Genomic DNA, 14,632 nt, shown 5'->3' with positions numbered 1-14,632 from the left:
ATTGAAACAGCTCAACTGATTAAATCGGATCTTCTCTGGCTGTGCACATGTGACTGTTTTCATGTGCGATATCGCAATAAAGTTTGTATTAAAGCTTCAGTTGGGTAACCGATTATAAAGGAAACGAAAGGAAACAATGGTATGTGTACCATTGTTCACGAAATGAGACAATGGCGTGCTTTTTGTAAACCAGCATTCTTGAAAATGAGCAACATAATGATTGTTGACTAAACACGGTTTGGAAATAATTTCTTCATATTTTTGGTGTTATCTGTCGTTTACATATCCTTCCTAAAACACAAAAGTACGACCCTCTCCAAACACCTAAATTAGCTAAAAATTTAGGACATGTTACAAAACTATATTGTCTAGAATTTTAGAAGAGTACTTTTAATATTGGCCGGTTATTTTTCACACAGCGACGTTAACTAGGCAATGTACTATTACCTATAACATTAACTAAAACACCAAAGTACGAATATTTCCAAACATCTAAATTAGCTAAAAATTTAGGACATGTTAAAAACTATATTTTCTAGAACTTTAGAAGAGTACTTTTAATATTGGCCGGTTATTTTTCACACAGCGACGTTAACTAGTCATATCCCCATACTGTTAACGTAGGGCTATTTGGGAGGTCACGCGTCAATGGGAAAGAGCACTGTGTATTGTGTATAGGAAAACGGACAGTAACTGCAGTATGCCCTCAATGCTGTCAAGTCTGCATTGGGGGGTTCCGCAGCACTAATATTCCTCCACCGAGTGCTGATTTTTATCACACATCGCACTGTACATATTTTGCACTGCTGTTTTTGAACCTGCGTTCCTGATCCTTTGTACATACGCAACTTGAAGTGTGCCTGTCATCATTGATGTTACACTTACCGTGGAAGAAGAAAAGAAGAAGAAGATATCTTTGATCGAAAGTTTTTGAAAGAGAAAAAGATTGCAGATATATCCTTACTACCACCATGTAAGCAGGCGCTGACGCTTCATATATCCTTAGTGCAAACTTCATTGCAAGAGAGTGGAGAGCAGCAGATGTCACTGTATACGATGGTGGAAACAACGTCCAAGAACTATTGGTAGAGAATGACTATGAAGATTTTTCAGAAAATAGCGATTTGAGTGATCCTGCGAATTAAAAACAATGCATTAGTGAAACCAAGCACAAACGGAACAACACTTTTGCATCATTCTAGTTTACAGGTTGAGGTCTTCTTTAATACATAAAGGCAATTCTGGTAGTCATCATTGCCGCCATTTTAAATCCGAATCTATCTTTACCACCATGAAGTACTTCATTATAAATTCCCAAGTCAAAGACAACTATTACCTTTTTTCTACTTAAGTAACATTGGTGATGCTTTTTTTGATATCATACTTTCCTTCAATTTTGTCAGCCATTTTGAAAAAAGCACCCTCGCCTGTGACATCCTATTACCTTCGTATTAATAATCTGACCTAGTAATGCTTTACCGCTATCAATAACGACATCCAAAATCTGATGAAGTATACAACTTAAGTGACTAATTTATATATATGCTTTTCATTGATTTTGGCGGCCATTTTGAAAAACGTGCCCTCAGCTGTGACCTCCTGTTACCTTCATATTAATAACCAGACTTAGTAGTATATTACTGCTATCAATAAAAATCCAAAATGTGGTTAAATATGCCCTAAAGTGATCAATTTAACCATATATATGTTTTTTCATTGATTTTGGCGGCCATTTTGAAAAAGCGCCCTCAGCTGGGACCTCCTGTTACCTCCATATTAATAACTTGACTTAGTAGTACATTATTGTTATCAATAAAAATCCAAAATCTGGTTAAATATGCCCTAAAGTGACTAATTTAACCATATATATTGGATTTTGGCGGCCATTTTGAAAAAAGCGCCCTCACGGAAAAGTTCTCAGGTTACAGGCTTTTTACCCAAGAAATTCTTGTTCCCCATGCAAAACTGGTCCAGGTAAACCATATGAGAATTTCTTGTTCTCCAAGTGGTACTTAGCTCAGTTTTAACCTGGTCTAAATGTAATTATTAGGAAAAGGTTAAATGTCAACAATTTGGCTCCGTAGGGGTCAAAACAGACAAAATCCTCTGAATTTGATGTAAATAGGATTATACAGGTCTGTCTACTTAGGATATTCTGTTTCCTAGGAGACACAATAAAATAGACCATAACCAATATCCGTTTCGTTATAATTGACAGGATTTGGAATAAGTCCAGTACAAAAAACTTAAATGATCGAAATATGTATCTTTAATTGTGATTTTCTAGCGTTGCTTATTATCAGTTCCTTCTAAAAATTTTGTCTATTTACGATATTTTGTTACCTCGAAAACACAGGAAAATAGATCATACTCAATAGGATAAACGAGTATTGATTCGTTTTGCTGTTTATGTAGGCAACAAAACATTTGAGGTATTACAAAGTATTCCTGATTTAAATGTGTATTTCGTGATCCTACTATCCCTTTTTATAACATTTTTCAGTAGATATCCACGAAAAAAGCTTATTCCCAAAATTTCAGTTGATTCCGATTTTGCGTTTTAGAGTTATGCATGATTATGTGCATTGCACTAGTACTCCATAGACAATGTGTTGTAATTTCGTTCTGGTATACCAGACCGAAATTCAAATTTTACGATATTTTTGTACATAAATATTATGTAGCCAGATATTTCAAGTGGTTAAAAAATCTCAACTTTTTTTTGAGAAAAGTGTGGGAATGAGGCTGTGGATCACGAAATGCCCTTTTAAGGTGTTATAACAGAAAATTGAAAGGATTGCGATGCCGACAGTAAAAAGGACTATCGAGAATGTGGTTATCTAAATGTGTATTTTAATTAGAATTTTCTGGTGGTGCTTATTATGATCCCCGTCTAAAATAAGAACTGCTTTAAGCGACGACACTCACTATTAAAACTTTAAAACGAACGTACACACGTGATACATGGAACCCATGACAACATCACATTAACCAAATCTGATATGTGTGGACATATTCAATTATCTGGCTTTTAATCAAGGAATTAAATCTCAGCGTCCACAAAAGGTGCAAGACCCCTATTTGAAAAACTTTTCTTGCACAGAATTGACAGAGGTAAAAACATGAAAAAGGAAATATGGAAAAATGATCTATATTAACACAGAATACAGGCGAGTCGGAGCCCTGAGGTCATATTTTGCTGTCCGTGGTATTTGCCGTAGAAGTGATGATGTAACAGCATTAACTACCACAGCAACAGGTTTACACATTTTTTGATTATATCGCCCTGCACTACAAGTAGGTTGCATTCATCACCTGTGTATGTCTACAATCATAGATTTAATACAATACTGCTCTTTTCAAAGATACTAATCTTACAGGTGCGAGTGATCAGCAGAAAATGAATATTCTAAAAATTACGATGCAGGTCTTTATCCCTGTTCTTTGACATCCATGGTGCAATGCAGAGGTACCTTCCTTCTTCCCATGTACGTGCTTACCTCAACTGATTGGGTATCAACGCACGGACTTTACGTGCACAGTTTATGCCTATGCACGATCCTGGAACCTAGGATTGATTGCAGATATCAGAACCAGGGATGGTCCCCCTTCTCTTTTCGAATAGCTCTGACACTTAACGTGCACAGGGTTTGACTCTTCCTGTACATAAGACCAACGGCTTCACGTGACTTCCGTACCACGAGACGTCGTATACACACTACCTATATCTGCACGTGCTAAGCAGTGTATAGGGTGAGAAGAATTTCTTCAATTTTATTCTGTAAAGTAACTGCACACATTCGTAGGATTTCTAGGAACATTTTGGGAGAGGAAAAGAATTCTCACCTAAGGCAAGCCCAAGGCTTGAACCCTCGCCGATCATATTATCCCGGCCGGCAGCGCAACGCCTTAACCGCTCGGCCATTTCCCCTGAATATACTAATGCAGTGCAGTATATTCATATTCAAAAAAATGTTTTCAAAACAAATCCGATCTCCTACCCTGTCTATTGCACGCGTCTCTATCCAAAGTTTCCAGTGTAAACGTTAGGACGAGCCTAGCTCCTATGTTTTTTAAATTTTATTTTAAAGATCAAAGGCACTTTATAGGCGGTTTTACCTGTCCATATAAACAAAGCACTATTTAGATAAATACTCAATACTACGCCTTGCAAACGACGAGCAGAACAACTTAGAAAGCAGGTTTCTTTTCGATATTTTAAAATTAACTTGTATGGCAGTTTGAACAAACATAATTATGGAAACTGCGGTAGCCTATCACAACAATTCTCACGAAGTCCACCCGTCAACGATATGTCCACTCGCCGATATGTTTGTTTTGTCGCCAGTGAAATCACAAAAGCCAGCCAAATTGTATCTGTTACCATTATCGTATGTAACCAAATCAGGGTATGCAAGAACCAATGATTCGAGAAAAACAAATTGAATCAAAAACATCATAGAATGGGGCATTACTCCGAACTACATGTTAGACGAGTAGGATCGACACCATGTGATTTCTATTTTCAGACGATTATGTATTTGTACCATAAAATGCATTAACTGTACAAAACGCTATGTGGATTTCCGACTATAATACTAGTCCATTTGGCTTCCTCGAGAAAGACATGAAAGAAGTGTCCTCTTATGATACACACGCGATTAAAGGCGATGCATCTATACCGTGCCATGCGGCGAGAAGTGACTGTACAGATACACCGCCTTTAATCGCGCTTGTATCACACGCGGACACTACTGTCTCAATGAAACCAAATGGCCTATAACTTTGGTAGTAGTTTGCAAGAAAGTCCAAAGTGTGCGGAACTTTGTTAAAGTATGGTGACAGTATTATAGTCCAGTGACGATGTTATGTGGGATGGCTAAAAGAACGGGACTGTTGATCTTCAACCTCTAAGCAGTGCAGTTGTATATTAAGAAATGCACTGTTCTCATTCAAATTATTTTGCTACAGGGTGTCCCAGAATGATTTATACCGGGAAAGATGGAATTTTTTTAGGTATAAACGGAATTTCTATGGGTCATATTGTTTTGCATTTTAAGTTTTACATATATTTAGCTTTCTCAGATTTTTTAGATTTTAAAAATTTGACGTTTCTAGTAGAAGTTAGAGAGGATTGCGTAAAAATGGTGAATTCCATGTTTTAACAAAGCAAACTATTTTGAAAATCTGTAAAATTACTAACCGTTCAGCACAAAGTTATTTGGAAAATGTTATGCAGTATATTTGTTGTGTCCTGTTCTTACTTCTACTAAATAGTTGATATCTATCGTTTATTTATGATGTTATGAAGCAATCCTTGCATGGAATAAAGGATTTGCTACACTTGAGTGACCTTAAACTATTCTTTCTTTGGCGGCAGTTTTGAAGCCAATTATTGCAGTGTGTGAGTTTCATCATTTCAAATGCCGGCAGAGATGGATTTTTTCATAAAAGTATAGAGAAGGTTCGTCCTTAGTGTCACAGCATGCATTTATGTCCACAGTATATTGGCAAACCCACAGCTACTTGACGAAAAGATTAAAGTTTACTGCGGAGGATGCTTGAGGAAGATATATCCTCTGTAATAATGACATTTTTGGGTAAAAATTGGGGTAAAAGTCACATAAAAGTATGTTTTCCTACCTAAATATCTGATGTCATATTGAAATGTTTCACTTAATCCCATATCAACATGATCAAGAATTATTTAGCATTGTAAGCTCTACATCTGTGCCAAATTTGGTGTATTTCATATAAAAGAATGTAGGATTTCTTCAATATATTGCACAGTGCGGCTGGACAATGGTGATAAAGGATCCATGCCTTTGCACTGTAAATTACACACATGCCGTTTTCGTCCATTTTCAGTAATAGCAATGTCACACGAAAACGAATCAAGCAATTTCCATGAAAGTCACAGAATAAGTAGGAGACATGTGTGGCATTGTATTGCACTTATGAAGATTCGATACACTGTTGGCTATATATTTTTGATATTTTATTCAAACACGGTATAAATCATTCTGGGACATTGTATGTTACATAGGCTAGATCAATCCACAAATCAAAATGAGGTGGGTATTGTGCTGAAACAGATTGTGTCAATACCCCGGTCAATACATAATACGTGCAGTTGTTGAAACCTGATTGCTTCGGGTCGGCAAGATAATTTTCCTTCGCCTTCTTCCCGTTCCCTCTTCTGCTCTCTTTTATCTTTTTCTTATTTTTCTTTCTCTTTTCTTTCCTTATTCCTCATCCTCTCTTCCCTCTTTTCCTCATCCGTTTATCTTTCCCATTTTATCTTCCATATTTTCCTTTTCCTCCTGTTAGGATTTTGCTCATATAAAGCCCTGGCTACAACACTAGACTAAATCCGTCAGTCTCCTAACCTATACGCACGGACGCTACACTGTGCCGAACACACAGTGTCATCGCCCCGATATCTTCATGGCAGAAATCGCCATGGTAGGTTGAATCCACCGCCACGCATGGCCAATTTGTTCCGACCTGTTTAATAATTTTGAGACGCATAATGGGCCGAAGGACATCTGACTAAGGCTACTGACAATTGCCCGGTGACTGACCCCGCTGTGTGTGAGTCGAGCATGGTACGCCATAGGTCATATGCTTTTAGACTACCCACGATTGGCCTATACACTGCGCTATATAATTCGGCACATATAAAATCAGAATTATTGTCAGTTATTGAGTTCAAGACGCAAGCTTCTTTCTCAAGACGCAAGCTAACGACTCATATGAATCATATCTGTTCAACACATTATTCAAGTGCAAGGAACCACATCTGGTTCTATACCGGTATCCAAAAATTTTCGTCTGAATATCAAAATCGTGCATAGCACATTCACGCGAATCGATCTCGGGTATTGATTTAAGTATCTCTGGTGTACCAAGTAATTATTAGCCAGGCGATGATCATGTCGGTGTGGAACAGGATTATGAGTAAAAACGAACAGGATTGTGGGTAAAATAGGACGCCGCCGCGATAGGGCCTGACCAGGTAGGCTAGCTACAACACTACAAAAGACGAATCATGGGATAAGTAGGTCTATTTGATTGGTCAAAGGAAGCTGAATGGCCTTTACAACGTCTTTGGGAAGGATCGAATTAAATGTACGTCGTCTAACGACTTTCTGGCAAGCTAAACTGCACACGACTTGATATAATTGTAGGACCATCCTTTATAAGCCCGAAAAATCGAACCTGGAGGGTATTCGATGTTACAAAAGTTCTTAAGAGGGTTAAGGCTCCACAAAGTTCAATTTCCAATACTTTTCAGTAACCTTGCAGGAACAACTATAAAAATGTAATATTAGTTTTATTTACAAGCAATTTTCTTTATAACGCGGCTGTACGTGTAGGTTGTTGCTAAACTGAAGTACTAAAATGAAAGTTATTCTCTCAGTTTTGGTATTACTTGAAACACATTTCAAGAACAATTTCGACAACATTCGAATATCTTCCTTTTTACTGCAATGATGTTTTAAATGAACCTTGTGCTTTACTAAATTAACGTCATCTGTGCGTCATCTTAACTTGTATTAAATTAAAACTACTATCCAAGGTAGCCTTCTTGTTGCCTTTCTCCGTATATTTCATCGGCTGTTTTGTAGAATGTTCTAATATTTTAATAAGATTCTCATTTTCAATTGAAATCGAATTAACAGCCGCGAAGACTACCATAATTAAAATTTAAATTATTAACTTCTCTCATAACAGAAGAGAAAATTGAATAAAATAAGTGAAATATATCTTTGATACCAAAGGGTCGATAAAGGTTACACAATAATAGAAACGGCTTAATTACGTTTGGGTGAATCGGAGATATCTCCTTTGAAATATTGACATTACTAATCAATGAGAATCGCATCTCGCCCACTCTACCTATTACTTCATTTGGTCTTTTATTATTTCAATCAATCCAAGATTAAATCGGAAATATGATAATTATTCCCACTATCATATTTTATAATTGTTTGTGTCATATAATGCAGAAATAACTCAATATTTTATACGTTTAAAAGCTTTGCCTCAATATATGAAACTGGTGAGCTAACGGATGTCGATAGTTAGTTTACGTCATCTCATTTGCATCTTTGCGATATTCTAGTAAAACCATTGGCGAAAATAATTGGAAATATTATCAAACTTCGCTGCCATGTACTTTCCAGTCAATTATTAATGTATAGTTTAGTACTTGAACATAGGAGGTCTCTTAACGATGATGAATTTAAAGTTGAGAATAAAAACTTTTTATGTTTAATATTTTTGTTCACTTTTATTTAAAAATATGACTAGTGAATGTGGAGATAAGATTTTGTACGGATCTGGCGTGACAGTTAGTATACTAGTGGCACTGGGTGAATAGTATGCATACATCACAGTTGCACATTTTGGTGATATTCCAGCAACACTATACAGTCAATATTTTCTGACCACAACATGAACTTCATTTTCATACAGGTTTTGGTGTATTTGGTGTGAGTTTTGAAATGGACCTTTGGCCAAATCTTCCGACTTGCTGCCATACACTTGAGAGTAAAATTTAATACCTGATCGCAAAAGTTCCTTCCTTGAAGTCCTTTGATCCCACAAAAAAATAACCATGTTGCCGGGCATGTTGCGACTGAACTACAAATTCCATGCACGTAATCTTACAATATCTGATATAGAGAGGTATATTTTCTCTTTGAATTGATCAACTTTTAATAAACGTGTAATGGTGTTTGCCCCAGTGTCTGATTGTTTATTTACCTAAATCGATCTTCACGATGTGATAGTTCTTCCCGTTGACTGGGGCAATGTTACCAAAAAGTATACTAATGCAATGTTCAACCTAGAAAGAAAAAGAAAAACTGTATGGTTTAGTTTGTAACATTTATTTCTGAAACTGTTTCCCGTGTTAGGAAACAACGAATGTTTGTTTAATGCATCTGAGCAAAATATTGAAGACACTTAAAAGAACGGAAAGTTTACAAACTAACACTTATAACATCCAAAGTATGGATGAATCTAGTTCAGGAAAGCAGTTGAAAGGCGTCATATGGTATACAAACAGCCTGAACGGGACGAGAATTGCATTGAATGTAAATAGAATCTGACTATCGATTGTACATAGTGACAGTTTGTTGATCTGGGTTGATCAAATTGGAATTCTTTATTGTATGATTGCCATTACTTCAGAAGTATTGTTTGTCAGTCTCATCGGTTGGAATCGCAATACGATCTCCTCGAACACTAAAATGCAGAAATCAATACCATTTGCGTTTCGACCCCGCGTAGCCCAAACGGTTCAAGCATATGCATTTAAACATATTTATTCACCAATCAATGATAATGATACAAATGAAAGGGAATAATCCGAAATAATTGGGGTGATTACGTAACTGATGTATGCTTGAACCACATTTTGTTCTTTGTTCTCAAAATTACAAAAGTGACTTGTGCAATTAGCGTAGCAGGCTGACGATTTGGTGCCGAAGCCACTTATTCCATGTATTCCTTGGACTGAAACAGAGGTTTCCCCTTCGAAATCCCTTATGATATAATCTTGTGGGTCTGGTCGGCTAACCAGAAAACCTCCCAACGTATTTGTTGGGTACTCAACACTGCTCAAATTATTTGATTTTTGCTAGAGTAAATATCTTGACATAAGCGATTTCATCCGATTTCATTATAATGCTGTTTGTTATGGTCTCGAGACCGTGTAGTTGGGATGTTGATAGACTTGAGATGGTGGTGGAAAAAAAGAACCACTAACCGCGAAATGTGGATATCCAACATAACTCAAGAACCACATGAGCTACAAAAGTATATCTGTGATATTTGAGTTCTTCTACACGCTCGCTATGAAATGATCAATGCGATTTTTGCCAAAGCTACCACTCGCAAGATGCTGTGAGCTACCAAATCGCAACAGTTTAAAATAGTTGCTGATCTTAAAGGCTTAATGTACGATTTCCTTCAAATTTTAAATTTGTCATTATATACTCAAAATGCTGAAATAATACTAGTAATAATGATCGGGAATGGTTTCTGTCCATTTTGAGCTGAAATAACGAGGTAACGTGAAAGAAACACTGCTTGTAATTTTGGCCGTTTAACACGCAGTTCTATGGGCGGACATAAAGTCATAATCTTGAATTATGACTTTATGTCGAAATTGCTCACAGGGGTTGATGTACATAGACCGCTCGATCACTTGTTCAAAAAAGTTCAAAAAAAGATAACTAAGTCGAAGCCAACCAATTTGCATGTACTATATGAACGATAATTGTACAAGGATTACTTGGCTTAAAAATCCGGTAAAACTTGAAAATGTATGAAAATTCAGCTCAAAATCCAAGATGGCGGCCGTAAAGTGAAAATTGTCAGAAGAAGAAAACTAAATCGAAGCCAAGCCATTAACAGGTCTCACATGATAGGTAATTGCATATAGATTAATTGGGGACTTTAAAAAATGAAGAAAAAATTGGTCTTTGGTTTCAAAATGCACAAAATGGCAAAAATCCAAAATGGCGGATATACGAATAAATGATCAGGGCCAACACCTGTGTGCTCTGTTTACCTACAAACACAACAAATTTGGCTGATTCCACTCTGGGTGCAAGTTATGACATGTGTAAACATTACAAATATGCAAAAAAAATCAGGTTTGAAAAAAATTAACCAAATTCATATCATAAGATCGTACATTATGACTTTAAGCTATCTTAGAACTGCCCTCCAACGTGTCTGCCATTTCAATTATTATACTAACTTGGTTGGTTTAGCAAACCTGATTTAGTAAGTGAATGGAATGGTTGGCCTAAGGGCTGATACATTATGACACAACAAAAGACAGTGTGCATCGAAACCATGATGTCGCATGGTTCATGTTTATGAATATCACAAATGGATTTGAAATAGAATATACCCTGAAGGTATTATTTTATATAATATTCTGCTAATTTCCTGATAACAACATTCTTCATAAGAAACACTGGTCAATGACATTTAATGCTTGAAATTAAGAATCGAAAATAAGTTTGATAATATGGCTATGAAGGTAGTTAGTAAAATATAACGCATGGGAGCAGAATATAACGGTGAATAGAAATGGGCACTAGAAGTTTATTGTACAACAAAGCCGATTTGCCAGACGTTGCAATCCAATGAAGTAGTACATGGTGCTGTGTAGTGATATTTGAGGGTTTTTTTTGTCTTGCTACGTTAGTGGAACCAACCATATTTTCCATGCCCCTATGCTTCTTACGACGCGTCGTAAGGGCGAAGGTCATAATGGGGTCAAATTTTTCAATATTTTCAATCATTTTATGATTGTGATGTACCCTGTATAATCCTGTATCATGAAATAGGGGAAGTTACCTTTATAATCATGCAATAGTACAGTTTGTTTATTATGACTTTTCTTGAAAACCCCTATGATGGAAATAACAACATCATTTATGTAAAAGGGGAAATCCCCGAGTTTGTAAAGAGAGTATGACATTATGGGAAAATCTCCTGAGATCAGTATGTTGCAATAATGAAAACTATTGGCAATGTCTATTATTAGAACATTGGGGAATATCCCCAATATAGCTAGATGTAGCTAGATAAGCTACCTAATTCTAGGCAGACCTGTATCAATATGACTGTAATGTGAAGGGATGTAGCTAGCTCTCAAAAATAGAGCAATGTTAACCAGTTAAAATCAGGATACTCCAAGAGTATTACTGAGTGTGGCCATGGAGATCATGATTTTCCTACAGTGCTAGTTAATACAGCCTCGGAGAGATGAAGATTATGTTGATGGATCTCGTCAAGTGCGGATACCGTTGTTTGCTCACAGGGCTATTATTTTGTCTTCACCGGCGCGACAAGCTGGAAGTATGTGGTTATTTCGAAGCTACGAAAATGTAAGACAACGGGTCTACTGCGGATTGTGTCGGACTTTATGGAAAAAGTTACAATTATTATCATCTGGATACAGATCTGACAGGCTGCAATAGCCTTTATTATGGTAGAATAACATGAGATATTGTAGACTCTACATGTGTGTGTTGGTCGACATTATGCTTCAAAAGGAGGTATAATCTAACCATTTTGCATAGACAAAAATTTTAATACAGCAACGAAGGAGATTTTAAATACACAAATGTGCTCCTCCTCATCAAAGGATTAAAGTTCTTCTGGCGACTTGCTAGAGTCTGGTTTATAAAACAACACATGTGTCAAATACAGTGGAGCAGTACAGAAATAAGCCTGTGGGGGTGTCTGAGCTGGAAAAAAGTCGACAAAATAAAGGTCCAATTAAATTTGGGTGCACCATATTTTACACTAGTATAGCTTTAACAAAAGTGTACATGCATGTTGTCCAAACTAGAAACCAAAATGGCCAATATTTTATATCCATATCACAAATAGACAATATAACCGACGTGGCGCTAAAATAATCATAGATCTTCCACGAGCAACGCCGCTTTGAGGTTTACGCAAGTGTGGATCTAGGGGAGTTTGCAGCAGGCTTCTAGTTGATACTGAATCACAGTATAATACACTTTTTGGCTGTTTGCGCCACAAGAATTGGACATTTTGGGGAAAATGCCATAAAAATTCGACACAGTTCAATAGTTTAGTAGTACATTAAACTCCTTGAAATGGTCACAATAAAAGTGTAATCCAATCACAGACGCTGTATTAAAAGCCGTTGCAAGTCCATACTTTGAACCACTACTTATTGTAAACACATCAAAGCAACTGGCCTTATCATACTCCAGTCCATGGCTTACATTATTAGGTTGACTTTGACTACACATTGAAAATGTCCTAATATTCTTAACTGATTGTGGACCAATTAATGTCTTTCCCATTGACTTAAGCTAGTGTTTTAATTATCAATTTTAGTACAAATTGATCTGTAATTCATTAAAATCGCTCAATTTTTCACAAAGTTGGCCCACAGACATTTAGCTATGATATTAGTAGTCAACTCTTTAGCTACAGTTAGTTAACCCTTAGCTTAGCCATTTAACTGCGTTGTCTCTTTTAAAGACAGTTCTGGTTAAGTTATGGTATGGTTAAAATGCACCAATACTGGTCTATTGCTTGATTGAAATTTATGTACAATATCATACATTTTGTGAGTATCGGTACAGTATAACAGATGATCCGTGAACATAATCATGAAATAAGTTATTGTTGTGATGTATTAAAATAACAACATTTATGTTGTGTTTTAGTTTCCAGTTTTACATAATAAGTACATTTTTATGCACATAAATTTTGATCAAGGTTCTTCGTTTTATTTATAATACTAGTATTATTACATGTATTATTCATTTAATCACTCAACATATTGAGCAAAATAATTATAGGAGTCTATTAAATTTGGCTTGTACTTTGGGGTTTCAGCACTTTCATGATGTTCATTCAAAATAAGCGTTTATAAGTCGTCAAAATATTATTAAGGTTTGTTGTTTAAATCTGTTAGCACTTCAGGTCCGATCCGTCTGCTTCTTCTCTTCTCCAGCTGGAATCCAAGCTGCTCTTCTTTGCCTTCAACTGCCTCCCTCAATGCATAGTCTGTACTTCAACAGTATATAGCTCCTGAAGCTTGGAGTCTGAGCAGAGTGTTTTCCAGTCATGGTTCTTCCCTCTAGGCAGGGTCTTGTTCTTTCTTAGGCTGAGTCTGATCCTTGATGTCACAATTCCATGATCTGATCCTACACTTGAGAAGGTATTGTATGCTTCAGCATTTAGTAGGCTGTTTCTCCACTTTTTGCGAAAAATGATATACTCCAGTTGGTACTTGTTTCCTGCTGGGCTGCAGAAGGTCCACAGCTTTCCTTTTCTCTTCCTAAAATAAGTGTTCTTTTCAATTGCCAGATTAACCAAGAACTTCCCATTCCTATTAGTTATGTCATGGTAGGTGAACTTTGCATCCCCTGTTCCAATTCTGCCATTAAAATCTCCAATAACCATCAAGACATTATGCGCAGGGATGGAATCTATAGTTCGCCTCAAGTTGTCATAGTGATCTTCTACTTTGTCTTCGTCTTCCACATTGGTGGGACAGTAAGTAACAATAACAGTAGTTGCAGGGTTTCCTTGAAAGTTGGCAACCAATATTCTTTCTGTATGTGGTACCACACCACCCAGTGAAGCCTTTGCATTTGCGCTTAGCACTATTCCTACTCCCCCTGTAGCTGCACCTGCTCTATTCCTGGTAGCTGATGTTGTGATAAGAGTCTGTCCCAAGATGTCTTCAAATTTGACGGGTTCTTTATGTACTATGCGGTGCTCCTGGATCCCCAGGATGTCGATGTTGTATTCTATCAAGTTTGACACTAGCTCTTCTCTACATCTGTTCTTTCGGATGGTTCTCACATTCATTGTGGAGATGTTGATGATTTTCTTGCAGTTCATTTTTTCCTGATACAAACGCTCTTCTCAGACTTATTCCTTCCATAAGGCTTTGAGGAAAAATCGTCATTTGATTTCTTCGAATCAGCGTCAGTTTCAGGAATTGATGTTTTGTTAGGGACTTTAACCCCAGTGTTATATAGGTTTGCTGTCATAGTTTTTCTGTTACTCTATAATATCTGTGGTCGCAACTCCTACAGAATGGTTT

At 36.7% G+C, this 14,632-nt stretch overlaps 1 protein-coding gene across 1 annotated transcript; it reads right to left on the bottom strand.

Moving 5' to 3' along the window:
* Window positions 1-13,572: 13,572 nt before the first annotated feature.
* On the bottom strand, window positions 13,573-14,394 carry LOC140164160 (craniofacial development protein 2-like). The gene has a single exon (XM_072187405.1). The coding sequence runs from the start codon at window positions 14,392-14,394 to the stop codon at window positions 13,573-13,575; it is 822 nt and encodes a 273-aa protein (XP_072043506.1).
* Between the last annotated feature and the right edge of the window lie 238 nt (window positions 14,395-14,632).

Source organism: Amphiura filiformis, chromosome 1 (assembly GCF_039555335.1).
Source record: "Amphiura filiformis chromosome 1, Afil_fr2py, whole genome shotgun sequence".
Lineage (NCBI taxonomy): Eukaryota > Metazoa > Echinodermata > Ophiuroidea > Amphilepidida > Amphiuridae > Amphiura > Amphiura filiformis.
Note: the sequence above shows the minus strand (reverse complement) of the source record. Positions and strands in the feature narration are given on the sequence as shown.

Coding starts and splice junctions, on each gene's coding strand:
- LOC140164160 (XM_072187405.1), bottom strand. CDS start 14,394: ATGAATGTGAGAACCATCCGAAAGAACAGATGTAGAGAAGAGCTAGTG.